Genomic DNA, 24270 nt, shown 5'->3' on the forward strand with positions numbered 1-24270 from the left:
CAGAGTTGGGACCTTTATCTTTGGAGTGCAGAAGGATGAGAGGAGACTTAATAGAGGTCTACAAGATTCTGAGAGGCAAAGATAGGTAGACAGTCAGTGCCTTTTTTCTATGGCAGGAATAGCAAACACCAGAGGACATGTATACAAAGTGAAGGGAGGGAAGTTCAGGGGAGACATCAGGGAAGGTGGCTGAAAGGTCTTGCCAGGGATGGTGGTGGAGGCTGAAACATTAGGGGCATTTAAGAGACCCTTAAACAAGCACATAGATGAAAGAAAAATAGGGGGTTATGGAGTAGGGAGGGTTAGTACATTTTTTTGGATAGGTCAGCACATCGAGGGCCAAAGGGCCTGTACTATGCTGTAACTTATGAACTTAAGTCTTATAACCCAAGATCAACAGTGGGGTGTTTTCTGGCTAATACACTAAGTTCTGAACCATTCACAACTCCTCATATTATGAAGCACCCTCCATCTCTGTGCAGCAAGACACATGAACTAGCAGCAGAGCATGTTAATCCCAGCAGCTCTAATTTCCTCACTAGCTCTCAATTGACCCTTGGTACTGAATGAACTCATTAATTACAGATGTGCAGTGGAGAGTATGCTGACCGGCTGCATCACTGCCTGGTATGACAACACTAATAACCCTGAGTGGAAAGCCCTGGCCCTGAAAAATGTAGTTGTTATGAGCCCAGAGGACCCCAAAACCCAGCAGCAGTAGATATTCACCAAGATAAATGGTGACTTAAACAAAAGTTGCTTTTAATTATCTTTAAACATGAAAACAGGATCAGACTTTAACTTATTACTATTAACTGACCCCCCCCCCCGATTCTTTGCGTGCGTACGAAAGTTCAAAAAAGTTATTTAATTCACAGTCCAATTTCCCTTCTTATTCCTCCAAGTTTACTGGTTGTAGGCAATTCTTATACTGTGCACAGAATTTAACATTTATGAATTTCACCAGGCTTTGGTGCTTGAAAGGTGAATTGTTACCGCTCAGGAAGGTTCTTGTTGGTTTTCAGAGAGAGATTTGTTGTTCGCTGGACACAAACTGAGTCCTTCAAATCAACCATGTCAGTGTCTTGCTGAAGAAACTTGCCACATCAGGGTTTTCCAGGTAATAACCTATTTCTTTCAGGTCACCACAGAATTCCTTTTTGTTTCTCTTATTTCAAGTGTGTAATTATTATAATATTTTAGGGAATTTGGTAAAAATTTAGAGTAGATTACATACATACATATACACATTTTAAAACAGATCTTATTTGAAAGACTGAAGAATTCACATTGCAGGATCTCTGTTATTTCACCAGTAGGTGTTAATGGCCCATAAAATGTTTGATCATTGTCTTGCTGAAGTCGGGCTGTTTGGAAGTGCCCTTTCTGCAGTGCTCACAGAAAGGTCACTCCTTGGTTTTGTTTATACTTAAGATAACAATTTGAGCAGAAGAAAGAACTCATGTTGTTTGCTGGAGAAGGTGGTGGTTTTGAAAGTCACATGAGGCTTTCTGAAAGTCAGTTGGAGAAAGAGGGAGGGAGAGAAGAGAAGCTCTCTCAGTCAGTGTGTGTGGGACACTGAACAGTGCAATCCAGAAAGAACTGATGAAAAGTTCAAAAGCAGTGGATGGCTGGAAGTGCTATCTGACTGATGTTTCTCTTGGAATAAGAGAAACAGAGTGGAGCTCTGTGGTGGCCGAGAGGAAGAGGTTACCATCTGGAAAACCCTGATGGGGCAAGTTTAATCAGCGAGACCTTGAGGGGACTAATGGTGGTACCTCAGTTGTGGAAATACTGGAACAACAAATCTCTCTGCAAACCCTACAAGAACCTTCCTGAGCGGTAAACATTTACCTTTCAAGCACAAAAGCCTGGTGAAATTTATACAGGTTAAATTCTGTTCAGAGTATAAGAATTGCCTGCATCCAGAGAACTTGGAAGAAGGAAAAGTGAGTTTAAACTGTGAACCAAAGAACTTTTCTTGAATTTACAGATATATTGCATACATGTACACTTATAATTAGAAGGGGGTTAATTTGGGTTAGTATATAGTTAAGTATAAGTATAGAGTTAGGTTAAAGTTTGATTCTATTTTCATGTTTTAAGTTGTTTTGTTTTAAAAACCACTCATCTTGGTGAATGTCTATTGCTGCTATTTTGGGGTCCTTTGAGCTTGTAGGAAGTGAAACATTAGGCAGCCAGTCCTCTCCTCTTGTACGGACCACAAGGGATTTGACCAGGCTAAACTCACAACCCGTCTTCAAAATGGGGCTTTTCCACAAGTTTGCCAGCTTGTCCTGTTCCAGTCCCTATCTGCTGCTGCTGAACTGTAGAAATGAATTGTTTCTCTCACTTCCAGAGAAAAGCCTGTTTGACTCTCTGCTTGCAAAAGCACATGATCCTCTTAGAACAGCAAACTGCACTCAGATAGCCTGTAGCTTCGGACCAAGTCCTTTGAATTCTTTCATCTGTTGATTTCCAAACCAACAATCCAATTGTGAAGTCTCTATAGGCACTCCCCGAAGCTTTTGCAAAGATACTCGGAACCGGCCTGTCTGGCTTGAGCAGAGCTCCAGTATTTTAAATGAGATCTGTTTTGAAGAGTTTGAACATGACCTACACTAAAAAAAACTGCCACAATTTATCTCCTTTAAAACATATCTTTCTACAATATAAAATACAATATAATCTGTTACATAGTGGACTGAGTCCAGGACATCACAGGCAAACCCCTCCCCACTGTCGAGAACATCTATAGGGAACACTGCTGTCGGAGAGCAGCAGCAATCATCAGGGATCCACCCCACCACCCAGCACATGCACTGAACTCGCTGCTGCCATCAGGAAAGAGGTGTCGGTGCCACAAAATTCACCCCACCAGGTTCAGTAACAGTGCCTACCTCTCCATTATCAGACTCCCCAACAACAACCTCAATCAGAGACTCTTCCTTTCCTGTTGAATATTTATTTTTTACATATTGCAGTTTGTTTGCACTTCTCTCTTTTGTACGTGCATCCCTTTCTTGAGTAAAACGTGTTTAATGATAGTGATTGTGGTTGCAAATCAACTAGCAATGTCTTACTGATTGATTAGACTTGGCTGACACAGAGCAGGAGACACACAGAATGCAGATCTGTAATGGAGACTTGCAGCCTCATGGCCTGCCTCATGTGCTGGTTATATCAATTTTAACATAAAGAACCTTTTCCTTCATCCATGTGTTGTCTTAAGAACTCACACATATGAATACAAGATGAAACATGGTGTCAGAAGTGGGATGAAGGAAATACTTTAAAAGGTAAAATCTAAAGTCAGCAACTGATCAGTGAAGAGAAGCTAACAAAGAGAAAAATGGAAGGATTACATCCACCAGTGAAGCTTCAGCTGACAGGTAATGTGGCTGAAAATTGGAACAGATTCAAAGAATGTTTTGGATTGTATTTAGTGGAATTCGGAGCTGATGAGAAAAGTGATAAAGTGAAAGCACCAGTTTTCTTACATATCATGGGTGATGAAGCCCTGGAGGTGAATAATAACTTCACATTTTCTGCTGAAGGAGACAAATAGAAACTTGAAAAAATAATGGGACAGTTTGAGGCATACTGCATACCTAAACATTACGTGATGTTTTCACGTGTACAGAAAATGGAAGCAAGCATTGATCAGTATGTGACTGAATTGAGAAACATAAGCAAAACGTGTGAATTTGGTGGACTGACCGACTTGCTGATAAAAGACGGACTTGTGTGTGGTATTCCAGCAAGAACAGACATAAATTGTTTAACAAAAAGTATGCCAAAATGGAAAGAGAGGCGTGGCCAGCAAACAAAAATGATGGCGACAATTGAAATCCATGTTGCCGATGCGGTGCACAACACCTACCAAAAAAGTGTCCAGCATATGGCAAAACATACAATAGGTGCCCTTTGCTGTGCAACAAAGCAAGGTTCATGCAGTAGATGAAAGGGAGATCGAGGAGTTCTATGTAGATGTTGTCACTGCAAACAAGAAAGAAAATAGAGACTGGATGTTGAGATTAAAAGTGAATGACAAATACATTTCAATTAAATTGGATACTGGAGCACTAATTAATGTAATATCAGAGACTGATTTTAAGAAGATTAGTCCAAGACCAAAGATGTATGGAAAAAACATGAAGGTGACAGTATATTCAGGTACCAATATAGAAGTGCAAGGAGAATGCAGGGTCAAAGTGAAACACAAGGACAAAGAGCACATGCTACCATTTATCGTGGTACCAAAGGAGGTACAGGCAATACTAGGTTTAACAGCCTGTGAGAAAATGAACCTGGTAAAAAGAGTCCTCGTTCTGGAAAGCAAAGGAGAGACCGTCTATGATGAACTCATGGCAAGAATCAACAATGATATAACAAATGAAGTGTCAAACTGTACAATATGCCGGAAATATCAAGCAAGCAATCCTGCAGAACCACTAAAGCCACATCCAGCACCATACGGACCTTACCAGAAGGTAGGCTCTGACCTATACGAATGTCAAGGGAAGGACTATCTTGTAGTCACAGACTATTACTCCCTGTATCCAGAAGTGTGTAGAATGAATACCACCACTTAAGATCCTGTAATAACAGGTACGAAAGCCATATTCTCCAGATATGGCGTGGCAAGTGAGGCATTCATAGACAAATGGACCCCCAGTTTTGAAATTCAAAGTTTCGACAGTTTGCCGAAGAGTGGGAGTTTGTGCACACCATGTCAAATCATCATTTTCCACAGTCCAATGGTCTAGTGGAAAAATCAGTGCAGACAGTGAAAAGACTGATAAACAAGGCAAAAGACAGTGGAATGGACTTCTACCAGAGCATGCTAGTATACCGCACAACGCCACTCAAGTGTGGTATGTTACCAGCACAACTCTTTATGGGACGTAGGCTAAGATCAAACCTACCCATTCAGGAGAACCTCCTAAGAACAAAAGAGGGGGAGAAGGTGAGGAAGTTCAAAGAACAACAGAAAGAAAAGCAAAAGTATTACTTTGACAGAAGAATAAAAAATCTACCGGAACTCAACACTGGTGACCAAGTCTGGCTAAAAGACAAAATGAACTATGGACAGAGAAGGGAACTGTTTTTAGTGAAGTCCAGACAAGATCATACACCATTCACACAGATGAAGGTGCTGTTCTGTGAAGAAATCATCAAGATCTTCAAATGGGACCAGCCACTGTAGATGGGAAGACGGATACTGTCAAACCTGAATACACACCTGAGAAGATATCGTCTGAGGCAACAACTCAGATTCAAGGTTAATCAATCAGGAGATTGTCAAGACACGGGAATCCTCCTAAGTGACTCACTGAGCAAATTTGAAGTCTCCTGTTATAAAATGAAGTGGTGCTCTCTTATTCGCTCTTCAAGTTTTAGTGTATGGAAAGGTGAACACACAAAACAAGTTTAAAAATGTTAACAATGTTGTTAATGAAAATGTAAGTTCCTGATGTTAAAGTTGCAGAATTATACAAAGAAAACATGTTAGTTAAAAGTAAGCTACTTTTGTTTTAAGAAAGGGAGATGTAATGATAGTGATCATGTTTGCATGGCAACTAGCAATGTTTTACTGATTGATTAGACTTGGCTGCCACCAGGGGCTGACACAGAGCAGGAGACACACAGAATGCAGATCTGTAATGGAGACTTGCAGCCTCATGGTCTGCCTCATGTGCTGGTTATATCAATTTTAAAGCAAAGAACCTTTTCCTTCATCCATGCGTTGTCTAAGAACTCACACATACAAACACAAGATGAAAGTATGCAGACAATGAGGTTGAAGTAAAAAAAAACAATGCTGGAGAAACTCAGCAAGTCACACATTTTATACTTTATAATAGCAAAGGTATAGATACATAACCAAAGTTTCGGGCTTGATCCCTTCATCATGGTACAGAAAAATGTCGGCAAGCATCCAAATTAAATGGTGGGGGGGGGGGGAGGTTAGAGGGAAGAGCATGGTTCCACATGAAGGAGGTAAAAGGTGGATAAGGGAGGGAGGGCATACCAGCAAGCAAGGGAGGGAGGATGGCTCCATAGCCCCCTCTCAGTGCAAGACAATCAAACAGTATGGATCTACCATTGTTCTTAAGTGAATAATGGCCTACTGGTTTCTCAAAGTCTTTCAAGTAATTGATGGTGCATCAAATGCCATCTGGTAATAGAGTGCCCAGGTGGAAAATCAAGGGTTATTTCTCCATTTTACAGGGTGGTTTTGGTGGGTTAGTACAAGGCCATGAATAGACATGGGAGTGGGATGCAGAAATGAAATGGCTGGCCACTGGGAGATCCTTGACACTGGTGCAGACAGAGCAAAGGTGGTCAGTGAAGTACAGTTTACAGTAATCAATAACAGCCTGACCTGCAGGAAAAAGAATCTCAGTATGTGATGCCATGAGCTTTGTCTTCACAGCTCTCAGGAGAATTCACCACCTCTCCACCTCAGTTCCACATGGGGGTGGGGGTTCCTGTGACCACTGATTTGACAAAAGGAAATATTTCGCCAATATATTTCACGAAGAATAGAATACAAGAGCAGGATAGAGAGGAGGGTGCAGAGAAGATTTACTAAAATGTTGCCTGGATTTCAGAAAATAGATTACAAAGAAAGATTAAGAAGATTAGGTCTTTATTCATTGGAGCGTAGAAGGTTGGGGGGGGGGGGCGGATTTGATAGTAGTATTTAAAATTATGAGGGAGATAAAGTAGATGTGAATAGGCTCTTTCCCTTGGGGATAGGTGAGATTCAAACAAGAGGCCACAAGTTAAGAGTTAGGGGGCATAAATTTAGAACTAACATGAGAGGGAACTTTACTCAGTGAATAGTGGCTGAGAGGAATTACTTTCCGGAAGAGGTGGTCGCAGCAAAGTCAATTTTGTCATTTAAGGAAAAGTTGAATAGGTATATGGATGGGAGGGGATTGGTGGGTATTGGTAAACTGCAGGTAGGTGGTACTAGAGGAAATCACTTAGATCGGTACGGACTAGAGGAGCTGACATGGCCTGTTTCCGTACTGTAATTGTTATATGGTTATATGGACGTGATGATGAGGCTTATAAGGTACTGGTGAGACCTCACTTGGAGTATTGTGGGCTCTTCATTTGAAAAAGGACATGCTGATGTTGGAGAGGGTTGAAAGGATGATTCCAGGAATGAAACAGTTATCACATGAGGAGTGTTTGACAGCTCTTGGCCTGTTATCGTTGGAATTCAGAAGAATAGGTGGAGGGGGAATCTCGTTGAAATATTTCTCTTTTTTTAATATTTTATTTAAAATTTTTAACACACCATAATAACATAGATTATAATAAATTCATGTACAGAGAATTTATGGATAATAACAACCCCCCCCACCTGCCTCTCCATCCCCACTAATACTGCACATTAGGGTTAACCCTAACCTTCCTCCCCTATATCTACCCGTAAAGAAGAAAGGAGATCATTAATTAAACAAATATTCAACTATTCGGCTGTGAAAACCAAGATGCCATACCAGAACGCAATGAGAGTTCAAATCTTCAATCCAACAATTTTTAAGTATGGCTCCATAATTTTACAAAAAAATGATATTTATCCCTCAAATTATACATTTTCTTTTCAAGAGGGATACAAGATTTCATTTCAGTGTGTCATCTTTTCATTCCTAAAGCTAAATCAGATTTCCAAGTAATAGCCAAACATTTTTTAGATACAGCGAAGGCAAAATGTAAAAATTCATTTTGATACATAGTCAATCTTAATCTTAAAACAATCATCTTAATATCTCCTAATAAAGACAACATTGGATGAAATGGAAGTTCAACTTTTAATACTTTTTCCAAAAATAATTTAACATGAATCCAAAAGGTCTTAACTGTAGAACAAGTCCAAATCGAATGAAAAAAAGTACCTATCTCTTCACCACATCTAAAACATAAATCTGAAATTAAATCTCTAACTTTTGAGGGGTTAAGTATAATTGATGTAAAAAATTATATTGTACTGATCTATACCTTACATTTATAACCTCATCATATATCTTTACATAAATTCCTCCAAACATTGTCATCTATCTTCCTATTCAAATCAGTTTTCCGTTTTAATCTTGATTATTAATATTTGATTTAAACATTTTATTTTGTAATAACATACATTTCAGAAATTTTGTAAATTTCTCCTTTAGCAAGTAATAACTTTAAAGCAGATTGTCTAGGTAATTTTAAACTATGGCCTAACTTTTCAATTAAAAAAGCTTTTACTTGATAATAACAAAAAATATATTTCTAGGGATACAAGTTTTTCCCTCATTCGATTAAAAGATATAAATTTTCCCACTTCAAAACAATCTTCAACTTTTTAAATCCTCAATTGATTCCATATCTTCAAAAACTGATTAGAACAGTAAAGAGAAAAAGCTTATTTTGATATAAAGGCATTTTTGATGAAATCTTACCTTTTCCACCTATCTCAATCAATTTTATTCCATAATGCAATTAAATTTTTCAATATGAGTGGATCTCTACCAATTAACAATTTTGAATTCCATTTATAAATAAATTCTTGCAAACTTTTCTCATCAATTTTAGCTAACTCTATATTTGCCCAAACGGAAGATTTATTTCAGTCAAACATTCAACAAATAAATTTCTATTGTGCAGCTTTATAATAATTCTGAAAATGTGGAAGTTGTAAGCCACCTAATTTTCCCTTTCTATAAAATTTTTCTAACAATTGAATTAAGATCTTTTTTTTTTAATTTTGAGGTATTAAACAAGGAATAGACTGAAAAAGATATTGAATCCTTGGAAAAATATTCATTTTAATACAATTCACTCTACCTATTTCGAATGTTGAAAGTTATGGACAGAGTAGATGTCGAAAGGTTGTTTCCCACAGTGGGAGAATCTAGGACAAGAGGGTAAAATTTCAGGATTGAAGAGCATCCGTTTAGAACAGAGATGTGGAGGAATTTCTTCAGCCAGAGGGTGGTGAATCTGTGAAATTTGTTGCCACAGGTGGATGCGGAAGCCAGGTCATTGGGTGTATTTAAAGCAGAGATTGACAGGTTCTTGATTAGCCAGGGCATCATAGGTTATGGGGAGAAGGCCAGGAAATGGGGCTGAGTGGGAAATGGATTAATTCATGATTGACGGCAGGGCAGACGATGGGCTGAATAGCCTATTTCTCCACCCCATATCTTAATGTCTTATATAGACTATCAAATGCTATATACTCAAATGAGATCTCTCTCTTTCTAACTCTAGAGAATCCAGCCCGAGTTGAATCAATTGCTCCTCATACAGCAAAACCCACCATCCATGGAACTAGGCTAATGAATCTTCACTGCACTCCCTCCATGTAATGGGAGGGAGAGGGTCAAGAAGTTCTAATTCCTGGGTGTCATCCTCTCCAAGGATCTGTCCTGGGGACTCCTTGTTACGCAATCACAAAGGCTCACCAACAGCTATACTTTATGAGGTGTTTTTGGTGAGAATCAGTATGTCATCGAAGACTCTCAAAAACTTCTACAAATGTACCGTAGAGAGCATTCTGGCTGGTTGTATGGAGGTACCAACTCTCAGGACAAGAGAAAACGCCAGAGAGTTATTAACTTGGCCAGCTACATCACAGGCACCAGACTCCACTCCATTAAGGTCATCTACAAGAGGTGGTGTCTTAAGAAAGCAGCCTCTATCCTCAAAGACTCCCACCACCCAGCCCATGCCCTCTTCCCTCTGCTACCATCGGGAAAAATTTATAGGAGCCTAAAGACGAGCAGTCAGTGGCACAAGGACAGTTTCTGCCCCGCTGCTATCAGATTCCTGAATGATCAATGAACCAAAAACAATGCCTCACTTTGACTTTTCATGAACTATTTTTATTTTTTCAAGGTGGTTTATATAAAAGTTTGCACTGGGGCACTTCAGCGAAACAATGAATTTCTTGACTTGTTCATGACAATAAAATCTGAATCGGATTCTAAAGTAAACCCAGGACAATATTCAGGTCGGTTCTAAACAATGGTACATTTTCTCACAATCCTTCTCACCCTCCTCTGACTCCTCTTTTCCTACCTTCTTCTTGGTCTATCCCCCCAACTTGCTCCCCATTCACCTGCTTGTACATCTCAGTGCTGATGCTTGCAAGCTTGGCCGCTGCAGGTGACCTCATGGTTTCCAAGGCCATTTTGGAGAGCTGGGCCTTCTCTTTCCGACGGAGAGCAATATAGATCTGATACAGGAGGCGTGTGGCTACTCCGCACTGCTCTTCAATAAGTGCCTTCACCACGTTGTCGGTGAACGTCACCCCCAGGAGCTGAAGCGTGGGAAACAGGCGCTGGAAGTTATTGAGCTGAGAAACTGCATTTCTGAGGAGAGAGAAAGAGGGGAGAATCCATGATTACTGGGTGATACTCTTCACTGGTGGGATGGGATCACAGCACTCACTGGGATTATGCCACATACTGCTGATGCATACAGCTGGTAAGCATTGCACAAGAGCTGGACTGCACTTCCTGAGAAGACTGAAGTGGGCAAGGCTACCTGCCACCATTAACTCAACCTTCTGTTGAAGCTCTATCAAGAGCGTCCTGGATAGCTGCATCACAGTGTGACGGTGGCTGTGGAGAAATGATTCGGAAGTCAATCCACAACTACCAAACAAGAAGAGGCCTCATTAGCTGGCTTAAAGGTTAGTGAACTGGAACAGATGAATGCATGTTGCAAAGTCCACTGGTGCTGGACCGAGCAAAATACAGAAGATAGAGACTCAATTAGCGGTGTCTGAAAGTTCAGATGTGAATCCTGATCATCGTATTTCCCAGGTGATGAGCACAGGAAGATCTTCAAAGTCTTCAAAGGCATCTAGAGCAAGTACAGCTTCAAGCACATCAGCTACACATGCTAAGGCGCAAGCAAACTTGGCTACAGTGGTCAAAGAAAAGATATGCTTTAGAGCAGGGGTGTCAAACTCAAATTCACGGAGGGCCAAAATTAAAAACTTGGACTAAGTCGAGGGCCGAACTAAATATTTATTGAAAATTTTCAACAACATCTGCATGTTTTCTCTTCTTTCAACATATGTAATGTTAAACTTTTTCTTATTAAAATAAATGTTTAATAATAGTTTTGGATAAACTCTTTCCAGAAGCATTAACAAATGAGAAATATTCAATAAATAATATTTCTCTATAGAGGATTTGTCAAATGTTGCTCGTGTGCTGTCGAATAGTAAAATCTGAGGGCTATTGAGAATGTGGGAGAATAACATGATTCCTGAAACAATCAAATGGGTGACCGATTGTGGGCATGAACTCTAGCAGGCTTATTTGCCATGCCCTTTTTCCATTGGTACAGATATCCTTTGATTTACACACTTTTCAAGTTTTATGCCGAATGAGCTTGTATCCAGGTGCAGGACCATTTTTAACTAGGAATATATTTATCACTGTGACATGAAACTATTGGAAGATCGTTTTATCCTGAGATTAAAGTTCATAATACTTACTCAGGCCTGTGTGCGGGAGGGCGGGGTTTGCGGGCGATCGGGTTGGACAACGACAGTGCGGGGGCATCGGCTCTCGCTGCAGGGCGGCATCTCGGCGGATCAGCAGCCCCGTCACCGTGAGTCGCGGGTCGGCCTGCGGCAGGGAGGGGGAATGGGCAAAGGTCCTGGCGAGGTCAGGCCCAAGGCCTCCGGTTCCGGGCGCTGGGAAGCGGCCTTGGCTTCCCCTGACACCGGCCAGGCCCCAAAACCAGAATCCACGGTGAGACCCTGCAACGTAAACAGAGGAGGTGGGGGTGATTAGCAGGCTGACGCCAATGCATTCTGGGATTTGTTGTATTACTGTGCATGCGCTATACTGGCGTGGCGGCCAGCGGGCCACCTTTAATACATTTTTGAAATTATCTTGCAGGCCAAATATAATTATATCGCGGGCCAAATTTGGCCCACGGGCCAGAGTTTGACATGTGTGCTTTAGAGGATATGGAACCTGAAATGAAGAAACAACAATTGGAGCAGGCACAAAATTAACTAAGAATCAAAAACACAAGGTTTTAACCTTTACAGCCCCATCTGCCCCTGATGGCCCCCGCTGGCTGCCCCTGCCCTGAGAAGATCATGGAGGGAGAGTGGGTGGGAGAGAGGAGAAATGGGTCGCGGGCTGACGGCAGCATCACAACATCATCAGTCTGCCCTTAGACAGCCAATTTCAGCAACATTACATTCACGTGAGGCGGTGGACCACAGCGCTCCACCGATGATCCTTCCCCGGAAGGGAATACAGTCGGCACCTTGGAGCCGGCCACAGTGCATTCATATAGGCCCAACATAAGGGCAGAGAATCTCCACCTTTACAGTCGGGCTTTTTCACTGCATGAAAGGGCCTAGTGACTGGCTTTGACCTGGTGATGATGAAATTCCAATGACAAGCTAAATTGTCAAGAAGTGTTCCTGTCACTGGATGGGGAAATCCCAGCCCTGGGAAAACAGGTACAGCCCCCTTGGTGAATATGGATCCTGATGAATATCCATGACACAATTCACTAAAGGCCAAAAATACGATTGTCAGCATTAGGCCACTCGGCCCCTCAAAGAGCTCCACCATCTCATTTGAGCAATTGTGACTGATCCAATCATCACTCTCAATTCCAAATTTCCTTTCTCAGTCTCCTTTTATACCATCCCCTCCCTATCGCTGCAATAACCTGCAGAAGTTGACTTTCTGCAACATTACACCCGGCATTTTATTCTTTCCTTATCTGCTGTATGTATGCGTGTGCGACATAAAAGACTGCGGATACTGGAATTTGGAGCACAATATGCGAGAGGAACTTCGTCAGTCACTCTCAGTTCTTTTTCTCCCATCATTTACAAATTTTTGGAGGTACAGGGATTGATAGGGAGTAATCAGCATGGTTTTGTCAGGGGTAGATCATGCTTGACAAACCTGATTGAGTTCTTCGAGGGGGTTACAAAAAAGGTTGATGAAGGGAAAGCTGTGGATGTTGTCTATTTGGACTTTAGTAAAGCTTTTGACAAAGTTCCCCACAGGAGGTTAGGAAAAAAGGTGGAGGCATTAGGAATAAATAAAGTGGTAGTGAAATGGATTCAGCAGTGGTTGGATGGGAAGTGTCAGAGAATAGTGGTAGAAAATTGTTTGTCCAATTGGAGGCCGGTGACTAGTGGAGTTCCTCAGGGTTCAGTCCTGGGTCCACTATTATTTGTTATATATATTAATGATCTGGATGTAGGGGTGGAGAATTGGATAAGCAAGTTTGCGGATGACACAAAGATTGGTGGTGTTGTGGACAGTGAGGTAGATTACCGTAGATTAAAAGGTGATTTAGGAAGGCTGGAGGTGTGGGCTGAGAAATGGCTGATGGAATTTAATACAGATAAATGTGAGGTGCTACATTTTGGAAAGGCAAATTTAAATAGGTCATATACATTGAATGGTAGACAATTGAGGAGTGCAGAGCAACAAAGGGATTTAGGACTTATGGTAAATCGTACCCTCAAAGTTGATACTCAGGTAGATGGTGTGGTGAAGAAGGCATTTGGAATGTTGGCCTTCATAAATCGGAGTATTGAATTCAAGAGTAGGGAGGTTATGATGAAATTGTACGAGGCATTGGTGAGGCCAAATTTGGAGTACTGTGTACAGTTTTGGTCACCAAATTATAGGAAAGATATAAACAAAATAGAGAGAGTGCAGAGAAGGTTCACGAGAATGTTGACAGGATTTCAGGGTCTGAGTTCCAGGGAAAGGTTGTGCAGACTGGGGCTTTTTTCTCTGGAACGTAGAAGATTGAGAGGGGACTTGATAGAGGTGTTTAAGATTTTAAAAGGGACAGACAGAGTAAATGTGGATAGGCTTTTTCAATTAAGAAAGGGGGAGATTCAAACTAGAGGACATGGTTTAAGATTGAAGGGGGAAAATTATAAGGGGAACATGAGGGGAAATTTCTTTACGCAGAGGGTGGTGGGGATGTGGAATGAGGTTCCGGCAGACGTGGTCGAGGCAGGATCATTGGTTACATTTAAGGAAAGACTGGATCATTACATGGATAGGAGGGGATTAGAGGGGTTTGGACCGGGTGCTGGTCAGTGGGACTAGGAGGGTGGGGATTTGCTACGGCATGGACTAGTAGGGCTGAACTGGCCTGTTCTGTGCTGTAAGTGGTTATATGGTTATATATGGTTAGTTCTGCTCAGCCCATGTAGTTCCTCCAGCAGATTGTTTTTTGGTACTTAATTGTGGGTTGACCTTCCTGGGTAGCACGCAGGATATAGTTTCACAATATCTTAATACATGTCACAAGAAACAGTTCAATTCAGCTTGCATCTCTCTTCATCACGATTAGTCTCGGTGATGTTTTTAAACAACACATTGATATGGTGGCCTTCAACAGTATGGGAATGGAATTCAACAGTCATAGAACATAGAAAACCACAGCACAGTACAGGTCCTTTGGCCCTCGATGTTGTGCCAAACTATATATTCCTTAAAAAAATACTAACCCTCCCAACCCCATAACCCACTATCTTTTTTCCATCCATGTGGCTAAGAGCCTCTTAAATACCACTAATGTTTCAGCCTTCACTATCACCCCTGCCAAAGCATTCCAGGCATCCACAACTCAGTTTTAAAAAAACTTATCCCTAACATTTATGAATTTTCACCAAGCTCTGGTGAAAACGGTTAAATGGTTACCACTCAGGAAGGTTCTTGTTGGTTTTCAGAGAGAGATTCATTGCTCATTGGACACCCACAAACCGATTCCCTCCAATCAGACACTTCAGTGTCTTGCCAAAGAAACTTGCCCCATCAGGCTTTTCCAAATGATAACCTCTTCTTCTGCAGGTCACCACAGAGTTCCTTTTTGTTTCCCTTATTTCAGGTGAAACACTCTAGCCAGCCATTTCCTCTTGTATGGACCACATGGGTTTTGAACAGGCTGAACTCAGAACTAACAACTCATCTTCAAAATGGGGTTTTGAAACAAGCTGCCTGCTTGCCACGCTGCAGAAACCAATTCCCTCTCACTCACTCTCACAGAAAGCCTGTTTGGTTCCACTCTCTCTGCTTGCAAAATCATATGATCTTCTTACAACAGCAAACTGGATCTGAGTCTGTTCATCTGTTGCTTTCAAAACAATAATCCATCACTCCACAGCATGTCCAATTAACACCTCCTTTGTGAAGTCTCTATAGGCATTCTTCAAGGTTTTTTTCAAAGGCATGGAGCCTGGACTGTCTGGCTTGAGCAGAGCTCTTACATTTTAAATGAGATCTGTTTTGTGAAGTGTTTGTGTTTGTTTGTGACCTACACTCTAACCCCCCACAATCTGTCTCCTTCAAAAACATATACAATATAAAATATGATGTGATCCTTCACACCAGACACAATTCCAACGCTAAGTTTTCTGATGACACCACAGTTGTCGGTAGAATCACAAACGGTGAGGAGGTAGCGAATAGGAGGGGGGGGGAGATAGATCAGCTCGTTGAGTGATTTCATGCTAACAACTTTGCACTTAATATTAGTAAAACCAAGCAGATGATTGTGGACATCAGGAGAAAGTCAGAGGAACACGACCCAGTCCCCATCAAGGGCTCAGTAGTGGAGAGGGTCAAGAACTTCAAATTCCTGGATGTCAACATCTCCGAGGATCTGTCCTGGAGCCTCCATGTTGATGCAATCATGAAGAAGGCTCGCCAGAGGCTGTACTTTGCGAGGTGTCTGAGGAGACACCTCACATGAAGACCATTCTGGCTGGATGCATCACTGCCTGGTACAGAGGTGCCAACTCTAAGGACAAGGAAAAACTCCAGAGGGTTGTTAACTTGGCCTGTGACATCACAGGCACCAGACTTCACTCCATCGAGGACGTCTACAGGAGGCGGTGTCTTAAACAAGCAGCCTCTATCCTCAAAGACCCCACCACCCAGGCCATGTCCTTTCACTCTGCTACCATTGGGAAAAAGGTACAGGAGCCTAAAGGTGAGCACTCAGCGGCACAAGGACAGCTTCTTCCCCTCTGCCATCAGATTCCTTAATAATCAATGAACCAAAGACACTGCCTTACTTTTCATGTACTGTTATTTTTATTTTTTATATTATTGTAAGATGGTTCATAATATGAATGTTTGCACTGTGATTCTGCCACAATATCATGACTTGTTCACGGCAATAAATTCTGATTCTGATAAAACAACATTCTCTGGTTCTTCAGGTGCAAAGACGCAGCCAAACAAACAATACACGTGCACAGTAAACATATAAATATATTAAAGACGCAGCCAAACAATACACGTGCACAGTAAACATATAAATATATTAAAGACGCAGCCAAACGAATACACGTGCACAGTAAACATATAAATATATTAAAGACGCAGCCAAACAAATACACGTGCACAGTAAACATATAAATATATTAAAGACACAGCCAAACAAATACACGTGCACAGTAAACATATAAATATATTAAAGACGCAGCCAAACAAATACACGTGCACAGTAAACATATAAATATATTAAAGACGCAGCCAAACAAATACACGTGCACAGTAAACATATAAATATATTAAAGACGCAGCCAAACAAATACACGTGCACAGTAAACATATAAATATATTAAAGACGCAGCCAAAGAAATACACGTGCACAGTAAACATATAAATATATAAAAGACGCAGCCAAACAAATGCACGTGCACAGTAAACATATAAATATATTAAAGACGCAGCCAAACAAATGCACGTACACAGTAAACATATAAATATATTAAAGACGCAGCCAAACAAATACACGTGCACAGTAAACATATAAATATATTAAAGACGCAGCCAAACAAATACACGTGCACAGTAAACATATAAATATATTAAAGACGCAGCCAAACAAATACACGTGCACAGTAAACATATAAATATATTAAAGACGCAGCCAAACAAATACACGTGCACAGTAAACATATAAATATATAAAAGACGCAGCCAAACAAATACACGTGCACAGTAAACATATAAATATATAAAAGACGCAGCCAAACAAATACACGTGCACAGTAAACATATAAATATATTAAAGACGCAGCCAAACAAATACACGTGCACAGTAAACATATAAATATATTAAAGACGCAGCCAAACAAATACACGTGCACAGTAAACATATAAATATATTAAAGACGCAGCCAAACAAATACACGTGCACAGTAAACATATAAATATATTAAAGACGCAGCCAAACAAATACACGTGCACAGTAAACATATAAATATATTAAAGACGCAGCCAAACAAATACACGTGCACAGTAAACATATAAATATATTAAAGACGCAGCCAAACAAATACACGTGCACAGTAAACATATAAATATATTAAAGACGCAGCCAAACAAATACACGTGCACAGTAAACATATAAATATATTAAAGACGCAGCCAAACAAATACACGTGCACAGTAAACATATAAATATATTAAAGATGCAGCCAAACAATACACGTGCACAGTAAACATATAAATATATTAAAGATGCAGCCAAACAAACAATACACGTGCAAAGTAAACATATAAATATATTAAAGACGCAGCCAAACAAACAATACACGTGCAAAGTAAACATATAAATATATTAAAGACGCAGCCAAACAATACACGTGCACAGTAAACATATAAATATATTAAAGACGCAGCCAAACAAACAATACACGTGCAAAGTAAACATATAAATATATTAAAGAGCAGCCAAACAAACAATACATGTGCACAGTAAACATATAAATATATTAAAGACGCAGCCAAACAAACAATACATGTGCACAGTAAACTTGTAAATATATTAAAGACGCACCCAAACAATACACGTGCACAGTAAACATAAATATATTAAAAACTCAGCCAAACAAACAATACACATGCAAAGTAAACATATAAATATATTAAAGACGCAGCCAAACAAACAATACACGTGCAAAGTAAACATATAAATATATTAAAGACGCACCCAAACAATACACGTGCACAGTAAACATATAAATATATTAAAGACGCAGCCAAACAAACAATACACGTGCACAGTAAACATATAAATATATTAAAGACACAGCCAAACAAACAATACACGTGCATAGTAAACATATAAATATATTAAAGACGCAGCCAAAGGGAGTCACGTGATGGAGTAGTGGCCGGTCGGGGAACTCCAGCCCTCTCCGGAAAAGTAAAAAAAAGACAGTGAAAAAACAAAGGCACAAACACAAAAACCAAAATAAAGTGAAAATAAAGGTGTGGAGAAAATGGCAGCGAAAAAAGAAAAGCCAAAAGCAACGGGAAGAATAGAAGAAGAAAAGTCGGAAGAAGAAGGTGAAGGCCTTACCTTTACGAGGAGGCCCGCCGTAGAAAGAGAAGCCCGCTCGCTAAGGTCAGTCGAAGCCCCAAACTCGGGACTACAAAAATGGCTCACGGAGCCAAACAAAAGTGCGCAACCGCGCATGCGTGAGGAGTCGCACATGCGCGATGCGCAAGACAAAATTAACACTGACAGGAGGGGGGACCAGCTGAGGAGTCGATCTCCACAGCTGAAATTGACAACCACAACAAAGCAGCAAGAGGAAAACATAAAAAATAACGAGAACAAGAAAGAAGAGAGTAAAAAGAAATCAAAGAAACAACAGATGACCAACCCAGAGGAAGAAGACCAGCATCAAGACACTTTTAATAAAAATAAGAAGACCAAAAATACCCAACAAAATAAAACAAACAACCCAACAAGAAAACCAGAAGAAACAGAGGTAAAGGACACAGATCCTGGAGTGGGCTCAGTAGAAGAAGAGGAAGAACACAGACAAATGGAATATGAAGGGAAGGGCAAGTACATGGATATATATTTTTTAAAGAATAAATGGAATCAGTAAAAGAATGGCAATCACAAGAATTCAATGAAATAAAAAGAAGAGTAAAAAGTACAGAAGAAAAAGTGAATAGATTAGAGATGGTCATGACAGATATAGGAAAAAGAGTGGACAAGGTGGAAGAATGAGAAACAGCCGTAGAAATGGAAGTAGGGGACTTAAAAAAGAAATTAGAAGAATCTGATAAAAAAGTTAAAGAGACACAAGAGCTGTTAGCTCAGAAGATAGATAGAATGGAAAATTATAATAGAAGAAACAATATAAAGATAGTGGGCCTTAAGGAAGATGAAGAAGGCAAGAATATGAGAGAATTTATAAAAGGTCCGAGGAAGACCAGAATTACAGGAAGAAATGGAAATAGAAAGGGCACATAGAACATTAGCCCCTAAACCACAACCACAACAAAAACCAAGATCCATTCTAGTAAAATTCCTAAGATATACAAAAAGAGAAAATATATTGGAGAAAGCAATGAGGAAAATAAGAGAAGACAAAAAAACCACTGGAATACAAAGGTCAAATTTTTTTTTTCTATCCAGATATAGGTTTTGAACTCCTGAAGAAGAGGAAGGAGTTTAATACAGCAAAAACGATCCTATGGAAAAAAGGATATAAATTTATGCTAAAGTACCCAGCGGTACTTAAAATAGTTATTCCAGGGCAGCAAAACAGACTATTCTTGGATCCAGAGGAAGCACGAAAATTTGCAGAACAACTACAAAACAGACAGAGAGATGAAGACATGTAATGAGAACTAAAATGACCACAAACTATATGTATGTGTGTATGTAGGTATATATATATATATATATATATATATATACATTAAAAAAAATATATATATATATATATAAAATATCATATATTCTTTGACTTGGCTTCGCGGACGAAGATTTATGGAAGGGGTAAAAGTCCACGTCAGCTGCAGGCTCGTTTGTGGCTGACAAGTCCGATGCGGGACAGGCAGACACGGTTGCAGCAGCTGCAGGGAAAAATTGGTTGGTTGGGATTGGGTGTTGGGTTTTTCCTCCTTTGCCTTTTGTCACTGAGGTGGGCTCTGCAGTCTTCTTCAAAGGAGGTTGCTGCCCGCCAAACTGTGAGATGCCAAGATGCACGGTTTGAGGCGATATCAGCCCACTGGCGGTGGTCAATGTGGCAGGCACCAAGAGATTTCTTTAGGCAGTCCTTGTACCTTTTCTTTGGTGCACCTCTGTCACGGTGGCCAGTGGAGAGCTCGCCATATAACACGATCTTGGGAAGGCGATGGTCCTCCATTCTGGAGACGTGACCCACCCAGCGCAGCTGGATCTTCAGCAGCGTGGACTCGATGCTGTCGACCTTTGCCATCTCGAGTACTTCGATGTTAGGGATGAAAGCGCTCCAATGGATGTTGAGGATGGAGCGGAGACAACGCTGGTGGAAGCGTTCTAGGAGCCGTAGGTGATGCCGGTAGAGGACCCATGATTCGGAGCCGAACAGGAGTGTGGGTATGACAACAGCTCTGTATACGCTTATCTTTGTGAGGTTTTTCAGTTGGTTGTTTTTCCAGACTCTTTTGTGTAGTCTTCCAAAGGCGCTATTTGCATATATTATATATATATAATATATATGTGTGTGTATGTATACATAAAAAAAATAGAATATAGGTAAGAACTAAGAAGGGAAGAAAGGAAGTATGGGGGGAATTAAGAGAGTGACCTTTGTTATATATGAAGATTAAAATCTTTTCTGGGGGGGGCTGGGTGGGGAGGAGTTACGGTTACTGAGAAATAAGTTGACGCTTGCGAGTGAATTCGCAAATCCAAATGGAGAGGGGAGATTTGGTTGCCTGACAAGGGACAAAGGGCAACTCAGGAAGGGGAGGGGAGAGTGGGGTTAAAGGAATTTTAGATAGGAGAATAATGGAAATATTTTTATTTATGTTTTAGAAATGTTGTCTTATAATGTGTTCAAAAAAAGAAAGCAGAAATGGATAAGAAAGAAAGGTGATGATGAGGAAACGGAAAGGAAAGATAAACAAAGTTTGAAATGGCTATGTTGAACTATATGACTTTAAATATTAATGGAATACATAACCAAATTAAAAGGAAGAAACTGCTAAATTTACTGAAAAAAGAAAAAATTGATATAGCATTCATACAAGAAACACACTTAACTGAAGTGGAACACAAGAAATTAAAGAGAGATTGGATAGGACATGTAACAGCAGCATCATATAATTCAAAAGCTAGAGGAGTAGCTATATTAATCAGTAAAAATGTACCAATCAAAATAGAAGAAGAGGAAATAATAGATCCAGCAGGGAGATATGTAAGGATAAAATGTCAGATATATTCAGAGTTTTGGAATTCACTCAATGTATATTCACCTAATGAAGAAGATCAAAAATTTATGCAAGATATCTTTTTGAAGATAGCAGACATGCAAGGGAACATACTAATAGGAGGGGATTTCAACCTTAATTTGGATTCAAACATGGATAAAACTGGAAAAAAAATTTAACAGAAAGAACAAAGTAACCAAATTTATAATTAAATCGATGCAAGAAATGCAACTTTTGGATATATGGAGGAAACAACACCCAAAGGAAAAGGAATATTCATATTATTCGGGCAGACTTAAAACATACTCAAGAATAGACCTATTCCTGTTATCAGCTCGCATGCAAGAGAGAGTTAGGAAAACGGAATATAAAGCTAGACTATTATTGGACCCCTGTTATTGACAATAGAGTTAGAGGACATCCCACTAAGAATGTATAGATGGAGATTAAACTCCATGCTACTTAAAAGGCAGGATTTTAGAGAATTCATTGAACGACAAATTAAAATGTACTTTGAAATAAATACGGAAGCAGTGAAAGATAAGTTTATACTATGGGGCGCAATGAAAGCGTTCATCAGAGGACAAATAATAAGTTATGTAACTAAGATGAAGAAGGACTACAATCAGGAAACAGAACAGCTGGAAAGGGAAATATCAAATATAGAAAAAGAATTAGCAATGAAGGAAGACACAACTAAAAGAGAATTGGCAGATAAAAAAATAAAATATGAAACACTACAAACATATAAGGTGGAGAAGAACATAATGAAGACAAAACAGAAATATTATGAACTAGGAGAAAAAACGCACAAAATCCTAGCATGGCAGCTTAAGACAGAACAAACTAAGAGAATGGTATTGGGATTAAGGAAAAAAGACAAGCAAATCACATATAATCCAACGGAGATTAATGAAAACTTCCGAGAATTCTATGAACAACTATATCAAACTGAAAATGAAGGGAAAGAAGACAATATAGATGAATTTTTAACTAATATTGAACTACCGAAATTACAGAGGAACAAAATAAATTAACAAAACCATTTGAAATAGAAGAAATACAGGAGATAATAAAAAAAACTACCGAACAATAAAACACCAGGAGAGGATGGATTCCCAATAGAATTCTATAAAACATTTAAAGATTTATTAATTCCTCCCCTTCTGGAAGTAATCAACCAGATTGATAAAACACAAAGCTTACCAGATTCTTCAAAACAGCAATAATTACAGTAATACCAAAGACAGGGAAAGATCCACTCGCACCAGCGTCATATAGACCAATATCTTTACTTAACACAGATTATAAGATAATAGCTAAACTATTAGCAAACAGATTAGCCGACTATGTACCAAAAATAGTAAATCTAGACCAAACTGGATTTATTAAAAAAAGATGAACAACAGACAATATCTGTAAATTTATTAACTTAATTCATGCAGTAGAAGGAAATAAACCTTCAACAGTAGCGATTGCTTTAGATGCAGAGAAGGCCTTTGACAGAGTAGAATGGAATTATTTATTCAAAGTACTACAAAAATTCAGCTTACCAGAGAAATATATTAATTGGATTAAAGCATTATATAAGGGGTCATTGGCGAAAGTGACAGTAAATGGATATATATCAAAACAATTTAACTTAAGCAGATCAACAAGGCAGGGATGCCCACTATCTCCCTTACTGTTCGCGTTAGCCATAGAACCACTAGCAGAACTGATAAGAACAGAAAATAAAATAAAAGGGATAAAAATAAAAGACAAGGAATATAAAATCAGTCTATTTGCAGATGACATTATAATATACTTAGCAGAACCAGAAATATCAATAAAAGAATTAGATAGGAAATTGAAGGAATATGGAGAAGTGTCGGGTTACAAGATTAACGCAAATGAAAGTGAAGCAATGCCAATGAATAATGCAGATTTCTCAAAATTTAAGAAAGAATCACCATTCAGATGGCAAACGCAAGCAATGCGATACCTAGGTATACAAATAAATAAAAACCTCGGCCATCTATATAAACTCAATTATTATCCACTAATGAAAAAATTACAAGACGACTTAGAGCATTGGAAAGGCTTACCACTAACACTGATAGGAAGGATAAACTGTATTAAAATGAACATTTTCCCAAGGATACAATACCTATTTCAGACATTACCAATATGCTTAACAGAGAAATTCTTCAAGGAGTTAAAGAAAATAATAAGGAATTTTTTATGGAAAGGGGGGGAAACCGAGGATAGCACTAGATAAATTAACAGAATGGTATAAACAAGGAGGCTTACAACTACCAAACTTTAAAAATTATTATAGAGCAGCACAATTAAGATACCCATCAGATTTTTATCAAACAAGGGAAAAGTCAGATTGGGCTAGATTAGAACTAGATAAAATAGGGGAGAAGATACCTGAACATATATTATATAAATGGGATGAAAAATTGGTACAACGTAGGAATTCTCCAGTATTGCATCATCTGCTCAACATTTGGAAGAAGATTCATGTAGAAAGGAATAAAACAAATTACCAACTACCAAAACTAATACTGACGCAAAATCAGCTAATCCCTTTTACAATAGATAACCTTTCCTTTAGAGAATGGGAGAAAAAAGGGATCAAAAAAATAGAAAATTGTTTTTCAGGAAATAAATTACTATCCTTTGAACAAATGAAGGATAAATATAATATAACTCACGATACAGTGTTGGCATACTACCAACTGAGATCCTACTTGAAGGACAAATTGGGAAGCAGTCTGAGGTTACCAGAGGGAAGTAATTTTGAATATGTGATTACAGATATAATGATAATCAAAAGATTTATAACAAATATGTATATTAAACTGCAAGAAAAGGAGAATGAGGAAGCAAATGGTAAAACTAAACAAAAATGGGAGCAAGATCTAAACATAAAGATAAAGAATGAAACATGGGAGAAGTTATGCTCCAGAACTATGAGAAGTACAATAAACACGAGGTTACGTATGATACAATATAACTGGATACA

At 39.3% G+C, this 24270-nt stretch overlaps 1 protein-coding gene across 1 annotated transcript in view; it reads right to left on the reverse strand.

Annotated features, from left to right (window-relative positions):
• Positions 1-24270, reverse strand: part of LOC138750979 (sperm flagellar protein 2-like) — a 46725-nt gene that overhangs the window by 19985 nt on the left and 2470 nt on the right. The window contains exon 2 of the mRNA XM_069913076.1: positions 10121-10373. Within this exon, the coding sequence (XP_069769177.1) occupies positions 10121-10373 (253 nt within the window). The remainder of the gene's footprint in view (positions 1-10120; positions 10374-24270) is intronic.

Source organism: Narcine bancroftii, unplaced genomic scaffold, assembly GCF_036971445.1.
Source record: "Narcine bancroftii isolate sNarBan1 unplaced genomic scaffold, sNarBan1.hap1 Scaffold_52, whole genome shotgun sequence".
NCBI lineage: Eukaryota > Metazoa > Chordata > Chondrichthyes > Torpediniformes > Narcinidae > Narcine > Narcine bancroftii.